Genomic DNA, 10,011 nt, shown 5'->3' with positions numbered 1-10,011 from the left:
TGATCTAATTATTCCTTATTATTCTTTATGATTTGATCAGTAGAGCTTTCCCCTTTTAAACTAGAAGGAAATTTGGGCAGCACCATACCCGAGCTTTTCTCTTTTAGCCTCACAGAACTTCCTCACTCACACTTACTCTTTCACACGATTCTTTGTTACTGAGATTTGTTTGAGAATGGGTTAAATCTTCGGCAAAGGGTCCTATTTATAGTAGTTTTTAGCTCTTCTCAGTGTGACAAATCATCCTACAGGTGGCTTCTTTAGAATTACTTAGGGTATAAGGATTCCTCTCAATAAGACACCTAATCTTGGCTAACGTTTGCCCTTACGTCATCATTCTTTGTTTGTATTCAATTTTAAGATTTTTCTATGTATAATCTTTAAGATCGTGGCTAAATTCAACGCATAATCCACGGTTCTGTCCAAATCTCGCTCTCTTTGTTCTCAGAATCTCGCTCTCTCCAGCTTTCTTGATGGTTTAGGTCTCGCGGCTCTTGCTCTTGCTCTTGTTGTCGCTGGTTCCGCTCTCGCTCCCGCTCTTGCTCTTGCTCTTGCTCCCGTTCCAGCTCCTGCTTCCGCTTTTTCCTACTGTCTCGCTAAGAATCTTGCTCTCTTTACTCTCGCTCTCTCCAATATCACTAGTTTTCACGCGTGGTTGCTTCACTGCTTATGGATTCCACTTCCTCTTTTTAACTCTTTCAAATTTTAAGAGTATATGGTCAATTAATTCACCTCCAATTCTTCCAATGAATAGTGTCCAAACAAAAGTTATCTAATGCCCGTTATCTCCTAAATTAACTAGCGTCCAACTTCCAATTAATCCTCCCTGATTCTGCTCTCTTATTCATTATTTTTTGATAATGAATAAATTTCCAATTAATCCAATAAATTTCCAATTTCCAATTATTCATTTTTTTTCTCCTAAATTTCCACCTCTTTAAATAAAATTTCGTCCGGCTTATTATTTGACATATAATTTCTTGTATGCGTTCAAATCTAAGTCGTTACATTCTTCCCCCCTTAAGAACTTTCGTCCTCGAAAGTTTCTTGGTTCTTAAAAAGATAAGGGTATTTGTCTTTCATCTCTTCTTCTCGTTCCCATGTAGCTTCTTTCACTTGCTGATTTCTCCAGAGAACCTTCACTAAACTTATTTCCCGATTACGAAGCGACTTCTTCTCTTTTGCCAGGATGCAAACCGGAGTCTCCTCATATTCCAAGTTTTCACTTATTTGTAGAGGTTCATAATTTACTACGTGTGATGGGTCAAACACGTATTTTCGAAGCATCGATACATGGAAGACATTATGTATTGTAGAAAGTGTGGGTGGTAATGCCAATCGGTAAGCTACTTGGCCAATACGTTCTAATATTTCTAAGGGTCCAATGAAGCGAGGGCTAAACTTGCCTTTTCGTTTGAAACGCATAATGCCCTTCATTGATGCTACCTTTAGAAATACGTGATCTCCTACTTTGAATTCCAACTCTTTTCGACGGTTATCAGCATAATTCTTCTGTCTGCTTTGAGCTGTTCACATTCTTTCCCCAATTAGCTTAATTGACTCTGATGTTTGCTGCATCAATTCAGGTCTTAGTAGTGTTCGCTCCCCGATTTCATCCCAGTGTATAGGGGATCTGCATTTCTTTCCGTATAAGGCTTTGAAGGGAGCCATACCAATTGTCGCCTGATAACTATTATTATAAGCAAATTCCATAAGGTGTATTTGCGAATCCCATGCTCCAGTAAAATCGAAAGCACATGCCATCAACATGTCCTCTAGGATTTGATTAACTCGTTCTGTTTGGCCATCAATTTGTGGGTGGAAGGCTGTGCTGAAATTTAGCTGTGTGTCCATTGCTTTCTATAAACTTTTCCAGAACTTGGAGACGAAACGAGGGTCTCGATCTGAAACAATTGATATTGGGATTCCATGTAACCGGATGACTTCTTTTAAGTACATTTGAGTTAGTGCTTCCGTAGTGTGAGTGGTTTTGCATGGTAGGAAGTGGGCCGATTTGGTAAGTCGATCTACAATCACCCAAATCATGTTGTGGCCTTTAATAGTTCTCGGGAGTTCTGAGATGAAGTCCATAGAAATATGTTCCCATTTCCATTCTGGAACATTTAAAGGCTGAAGGAGTCCTTGTGGTCATTGTCGTAGAGCTTTCACCTGTTGACAAACTAAACATTTACTTACATAGTCGGCTATTCATATTACACCACCAGTAATGTGCTTTCAAGTCTCGATACATCTTGGTACTCCCAGGATGTATTGAAAAGTGTGATTCATGAGCTTCCTTCAGTAGTTCTTTCTTGATTTCTTCATCATCTAGTACATATAGACGCCCACGGTAGAGGAGTGCAAAGTCTGGGGCTATAGAGAATTGATTGGTTTCTCCATTCTCTGACTGTAGTTGTTTGTTTAGGTATTTATCTATTTGTTATGCATCAATTATCCTTTCCCTTAATGCAGGTCTTGCAATTAACTGTGCTATTCGAGTTGTGAAGGTGTTTGATATTAGTGAGATCTCAGTTTTTCCAGGTCATCCATTATGTGTTTGGAGATGGTACTTAGAGCTATTGTATGAGCTGATTTCTGCTTAAGAGCATCAGCAACAATGTTAGATTTTCCTGGATGATAGAGGATCTCACAGTCATAGTCTTTGACTAATTCTAACCATCTTCCTTGCCTCATATTTAACTCTTTCTGAGTAAAGAAGTACTTAAGGCTTTTATGATCTGTATAAATTTGGATTTTTTTCCCATATAAGTAATGTCTCCATATCTTTAAACCAAGGACTACGGCAGCTAACTCCAAGTCATGAACGGGATAATTTTGTTCATAAGGTTTTAGTTGTCTTGAAGCATATGCTATTACCTTTCCGTGTTGCATCAATACATAACCAAGCCCCTTCTTCGATGCGTCACTGTACACAGTTAAACCCCCTGATCTGTCAAGTATGGTGAGAATAGGGGTTGTGGTCAACTTTTCTTTTAGTTCCTAGAAGCTTTGCTCACATGCTTAGTTCCAAACAAAAGGATTATTCTTCTTAGTAAGGTTAGTTAAAGGTAATGCTATACTTGAGAAGTTGTTCACAAATCATCTATAATATCTTGCTAATCCAAGGAAGCTGCGTACTTCGCTGACTGTTGTTGGGCAGGCCACTTGCTAACTGTTTCAGTCTTAGCAGAATCCACTGAGATTCCTTCTTGCTTTATAATATGCCCTAAGTAGGCAACTTGTCGCGTCCAAAACTCACACTTGGAGAATTTAACATACAACGTTATTCATGTTCGGAATATAAAGTACTCCGCTAAAGATCTTTCATTGTTCTCGCTCAAACTTTGATACCAAAAAATCATCTATAATACAATACACATTATCAAGATGGTCCTTAAAAATTCTCTTTATCAAGTCCATAAGGCTGCGGGGCATTTGTATCTCCAAAGGCAGCACAACGAATCATCAATGCCCATCTATCTTGTTCGGAAAGCAGTTTGGGTATATCATTCCTTGTGATTCGTAGTTGATGATATCCAATCTGCAAGTCTATTTTGAGAATACGAGAGCTCCTTGTAAGTCGCGTCAAATAGGTCATCAATCGTTGGGAGTGGATACTTTTCTATTGTCAAACTATTCAACTCCCGATAATCTATACATAACGCATTTGATCCATCCTTTTTCTTAAGCAAATAAAATAGGTGCTCCCCATGGAGACACGCTAGGCGTAAAATCCCTTATCTAGTAATTCTGGTAACTGTTTTGAGTTCTTTAATTCTGCATGGTGCCATTTTATATCGGTATCTTAAGATAATTGGTTCAGCTTTGGGAATTAGATCTATACAAAAATTTTATGTCTCTATTCGGTGTAAACCTGGTAACTCTTCTGGAATACATTCTTAAAATTCCCTTATTACAAGAATGACCTTAATTTCATACTTTTTGGTTTGTAAATCTACTACACTTGTCTAAAATATGACCAACCTCGGATAGTTAACAAATGTTTGTTGTTTAAGCTAAAAATTACTTGGCCTAATGCTTAGAACTCTTAAACTTAAACATTGGTCCTTTGTTGAAAGTAATATAACCTCTTTATTATGGCAACTCTATCTTGCATAGTTTTGCTGCTAACCAGTCCATACCATAGTATATTCAAATCACTTATGTCGTAGCATGATAGTGTCACCCCTAGTTTATGTCCTGATACTGACAATTCACAGTTTTCTACACTAAGTGGCCAACATAATACCTCCGGCAGCTAGCTACGGATAAATTGTACCTAACGTTTCTTGATGTTAATTGAGCATGTTTGCAAATATTGTAGAGATAATGAATGACTAACCGATCAAATAAATTGAGCATAATACCCGAATGTAATTACCTGTAACAACTCATCTTATCCTCTCGCCTTTTACAGTTATAACAGCAAACACCAATCCTTTCTGTGTTGTTAACCTTTACTAGTAGCTGGGTGTCTGCGTTTAGCTTTGAGTAAGACTTTGTATAGTGACCTGTGTCTCATATGAATAAAACACCCAAAGTTTTGAAGACATTTGCCCCTAATGTGTTTTTCCACAATTCTGCACTTAGGATATGTAAATGTTTTGACTTTTCTTGTGTAACTGTACGTCCTTTGTCTTTGGGAATTTTTGCTTGCCTTGTGACTTTTGGAAGCCCTTTGTTGGGAATTTCCTCTTTCATTTGCGATCATCCTCGTTCAAATTTATTTTGCAGCAAGACTCTACCTCCATGAGTAAGGCCACTCGAGTGTAAGGGCATACTTTTTTGTCGGAAAGTATGTAACAATGCCTAAGTTCCCTTCTCTTAATCCCAAAATAACCTTTCCACCTTATTCTCTTCTATGTCTACTAGTCGAGACAGAGTGAGACAAGCATCAAATTTCTTCGTTCATACTCTGCCACCGACATGTCTCTTTGACGAAGATTAAGAAATTTCACTTCCTTTTGACATCTCACTGTCAAAGGAAATACTTGTTGTAAAAAGCCTGATTAAATTTTTGCAATGTAGACTACACCTTTGTGGTCTTTTGTGGATTCCCACCAGAACTTTGCATGGCCTCTTAAACAGATGTGGCACAAATTACTTTCTATTCTTCTGGGATGTTCATATGGCGGAAAATAGTTTCTATTTTTTTTATCCAATCATCTGATATAATTATCCACAGATGATCCATCAAATGTTAAGGGTTGAACTTCCTGAATTCCAATGATCTCGAGTATTTGTATCGTTGTGTTTGTTGTTGTGGACAAGGTTGTGTTTCCATTACTCATATTTTATATGTATACTCCTCTGGTGTAAGTAACACATAACGCGCTTCCATGTCCTTGATTTTGATCCTTTTGTGATTCACTCGAGTCTGCCTCGTCGTGTTGACCCTTTTGTGTGCATTTGGTACACACATTTATATTTCATAATAAGGAAGCAATCTAATTTTTTTTTAACTCAACCTTAGTTTACTAAATTACTCGTTTGGAAAATTCCACTTACCAACGTATTTGCATGGCTAGTGCATCACTTAACAGCCGAACCATCAAACACCATGACTCTTCTAATGCAATAGAGCCTATTTGGCCCAAACGGCTCTGATACCAAAACTATAACGCCCGATCCTTACAAAATTATGATCCGTCCGCTATGACATGCATACTTAGACTTTTCTATCATGAGATGATTTTGTAAAATTTCAAAAACATATCTAAATTTTATTAATTAGATAGAAAAACTATATAAAATTTTATTTTACAAAACACCGGATCCATAAAACATATCATGGTGGTACAAAATACATTGCCTATAATAGTGAGTTTATCTGGTTGCCATTTGAGCGACTCCAATTCTGCCATCTACGTTGTTTCCTTACCTACAAGGCTGTAAAATATATAGGAATAGATATAATATACCCAGTAAGTATTTCTCACGTAGGGTAGTAACAAATGCACAATCACAAGCAACATTGTCATGAAAACATATGATGGACAAGACGTATAATAACATGTGATGGTCGTTTATGCTTCCAACATAAATCTCTCTGCCCTGAGGTAGATAGAACCTAAGCGAAAACTAACCCATGTGTGATTAGCGGTTCATGCAGTCAGTAGCCAGATTCGCATCCAACATCAACCATTAGTATAAACGTAATATTTGACTAGATGTCAACCATACAACCTTGCTATCCCGCATAACATAACTAAGATTAGGCTCTGAGTGCAACCATACATGCCCTGCCACCCTGAAGCATAAATTCCTCCCCTGATAGAGAATGACTTAAGCGAAACTAACCCATCTGATATTAGCGGGTCATCAGTCAGGTCCAGAGTCGCATCAACATCAACCATTACAGTAAACTAAGATTAGAAAACATAACTTACACCTAATTAAAACTTGATTTTAACGTAATCGTGAACAAACATAATGCATGGTCCCTTAGTAGAAACGTGTTCTAAACGTGTAATGCAGTATAACAATTAAACATAATCATGCAACATAATAAATTACATTACCATAGAAATTTAAAGAGAGGATGAGATAAACTACTTACCTTTCTTTGATCTAATTATCCTTATTATTCTTTATGATTTGATCAGTAGAGCTTTCCCTTTTTAAACTAGAAGGAAATTTGTGCACACCTTACCCGAGCTTTTCTCTTTTAGCCTCACAGAACTTCCTCACTCACACTTACTCTTTCACACGATTCTTTGTTACTGAGATTTGTTTGAGAATGGGTTAAATCTTCGACAAAGGGTCCTATTTATAGTAGTTTTCAGCTCTTCTGAGTGTGACAAATAATCCTACAAGTGGCTTCTTTAAAATTACTTAGGGTTTAAGGATTCCTCTCAATAAGACACCTAATCTTGGTTAATGTTTGCCCTTACGTCATCATTCTTTGTTTGTATTCAATTTTAGGATTTTTCTTTGTATAATCTATAAGATCGTGGCCAAATTCAACGCATAATCCACGATTCTATCCAAATCTCGCTCTCTTTGTTATCAGAATCTCGCTCTCTCCAGCTTTCTTGCTGGTTTGGCTCTCACGACTCCCGCTCTCGCTCTCGCTGTCCTGGTCGCGCTCTCGCTCTCGCTCCCGCTTCCGCTCTTGCTCTCGCTCTTGCTTTCGCTTTTGCTCCCGCTCCTGCTCCTGCTCCCGTTTTTTCCTACTGTCTCACTAAGAATCTTGCTCTCTTTACTCTCGCTCTCTCCAATGTTCTCTCCAATCTCGCTAGTTTTCACGCGTGGTTTCCTTCACTGATTGTGGATTCCACTTCCTCTTTTTAACTCTTTAAAATTTTAAGAGTATATGAGCAATTAATTCACCTCCGATTCTTCCAATGAGTAGTGTCCAAACAAAAGTTATCTACTGCCTGTTATCTCCTAAATTAGCTAGCGTCCAACTTCCAATTAATCCTCCCTGATTCTGCTCTCTTATTCATTATTTTTTGTTAATGAATAAATTTCCAATTAATCCAATAAATTTCCAATTTCCAATTATTCATTTTTTTCCTCCTAAATTTCCACCCCTTTAAATAAAATTTCGTCCGGTTTATTATTTGACATTTAATTTTCTATATGTGTTAAAATCTGGGTCGTTACAAAATGACTCAATTAATAAGAATTAATAGCGGCCTAATTAATTGTTCATTTTCATTAGAAAGAGCAGTTCTTGACTAAGATTGGATTAGTAGTTCAGAAAGCCTAAGTTACTAGCCCAATTGTACTTGAATTACTAATCATGCATAACTATGAACAAGATTAATTTTCCAATAATCCAAATTCACACATTTTCAATTTTTAGTTGTGGTTGCCCTAAGAAATTAAGCATATAGACATGCTATTATTTCTAGCAATCATTGAATAAAAGAAAGTTAGCTAAAAAATCTTAAATCCAATGTATAGAAATTATTTCACATTCAGGAATTAATTTCAGTAAGAATTTATTATAGAAATTATAGCAACTACGTGAAAGATTATAGAAAATTCAACCTCATACCAAGAAAATTAAGAATGTAACCTAAACTAAACTAGATCACTCACCTTAATGAAGAATCTCCTTCAAAATTTGTTCAAGGAAGAGCATGGATGCATAAAAAATAAGGTAAGAAACAAAGAAAAAGTGCAGAAAGATAAAAAATTTGAGAGAAAATCAAGTGAAGTTCTAATCTTTCCGTGAAAATGGCTAAATTTTCATTTTATATTTATGGTGTAACATTGCAATGGCAAGGAGAGCGTTGCAACTCTCTTGTCGATTCAAGACCTCAAGCGTTAGAGTGGGGTTGAGGTAGCGTTCCAACTCTGGACAAATTTGGAGGGAGCACGTGTTTCTTCTTTTTTCTCATCAAAACTAATAGTGTCGCGACACGAAGGGTAGCATCATGACACTTCCCTATTTATGCATCTACTGCCTTTTAATGTTACACAACAACATTGGAGTGGGGTTGTGACACTGTTGGGATGACATTTTCATAATTTCTTGTGTCTTCTTCATATTAGTTGACTCCAAGATGCATTTTGACTCCATTTTAACTAAAATTTTTCCTAATGACTCTTTCGCCCTTCCGAGACGAATTTACCTATGAAATGAACATTTTATGCATAAGAATTGTATAAAATGGATAGTGTTAATGATAGAAAACTAGTATTTTTAAGAGTTATCACTACCTTAACCCAAAAACCAATAAACTAAGATCCAAGGCTATCAACTCTAACTTAAACATTAAACGTGTATGTGGAGACATACAAGTGGATCTATGTTTAAGTGATAAACTAACGATCTGTAATAGATAGATAAGGTTGGGTACCTTATCCTAGTGACACTACGAATATGGCCAGCTTAGTAGTTGTTACAATTGTTGTAAAGTGCTACAAGTGATCTAATCCTGATCATTCATGTGGAGATATATGAGCATATGTATTCTATACAAAGAGTTTATATAAGACCAGACCACGAAATGAATAATCTCTCTATATAACACCATTACTTGAAGAGACCTATATTTCACAAGAATGACATAGGTGACTTAACCTGATCCTGAGTGAGTTGTGAACTTCTGCATATGAAGGCTGTCCTTTGATCTGCATGAGTGAGAGTGACAACTAGCCGATTCTCAACCCTTAAGAATAACGGGTAAGAACTATTGGTGGTATCCATTGACGTTACTGTGATTGTGTGTTCGTAAATTTAAGAGAGAGTCCCATTTGTTCATGACGGGAGAGGATTCGTGAAGATTTTTTTGTCTCCAAGGGTAAGATCCATGAATCCCTATCTTCCTCTCTATTTTTCTTTGAAAGCATGCTGTACAAATTAGCAATTGTTGTTTATCTTGTAAAATTCTTGTTGCTCTGGATTTTTTGTTCGTTTCTAAAATTGAAATTAAAATCATATGGCATTCACACGCTTCCACTTGGGATTCAATCCCTTCACAAATCTCTAATATTTTTTTTTTTAAAAAATCAAGATCGTTATCAAATAAAACAACTCCAACCACAAATTTTATGCAATGTTCTAACATCTTATATTCCTATTAAATTACAACTAAATTTAAAAGTAAGAGTGAATAGATTATAGACAACAATATATTACTAATTAACATATATATATACATATAGGAACAATGTTAGTGGGAGGTTCCCATAAAAGAAATGAAAATGCATCCACTAGACAATGTAAAGCATTATTGGATGAGCTAAATGAGAATGTCACACAACAAACTGATGGGATTTTGATTCAAACTTCTAATGGCAATTCACCATCATAGTTCTTCCTGACTCCAACTCCGGCAAACCCTAACCAGCAAGCCGACCTTTTCTTCGTCGATCCGAGAACATCATCTCCCATATTCTTACAACTATAGTTCTTATGGATCAAGAGGTTTCTTTTGAACTTAAGGAGGAAGAAATTCAATTTAGCTTAATTAAGATAAATAATATCTACGTGTTTCAATTTACAAAGATTTCAATTAAAATTTTTCACACAGTTTGATATTATATCAAAAGTTA

The 10,011-nt window shown here is 36.3% G+C and overlaps 1 protein-coding gene across 1 annotated transcript; it reads right to left on the bottom strand.

Annotated features, from left to right (window-relative positions):
- Nucleotides 1–1,032: 1,032 nt before the first annotated feature.
- LOC120068805 lies at nucleotides 1,033–1,854 on the bottom strand (the record flags this gene model as incomplete). The annotated part of the gene is made up of 2 exons (XM_039020439.1): nucleotides 1,674–1,854; nucleotides 1,033–1,526 (listed from the first exon to the last, which is right to left on the bottom strand). Coding segments are annotated over exons 1-2 (675 nt in total), but the record flags the coding sequence as incomplete, so codon positions are not given.
- Between the last annotated feature and the right edge of the window lie 8,157 nt (nucleotides 1,855–10,011).

The sequence above is a fragment of the Benincasa hispida genome, unplaced genomic scaffold (genome assembly GCF_009727055.1).
Source record: "Benincasa hispida cultivar B227 unplaced genomic scaffold, ASM972705v1 Contig1050, whole genome shotgun sequence".
Classification (NCBI taxonomy): Eukaryota; Viridiplantae; Streptophyta; class Magnoliopsida; order Cucurbitales; family Cucurbitaceae; genus Benincasa; species Benincasa hispida.
This window is presented reverse-complemented; position numbering and strand designations above follow the sequence as displayed.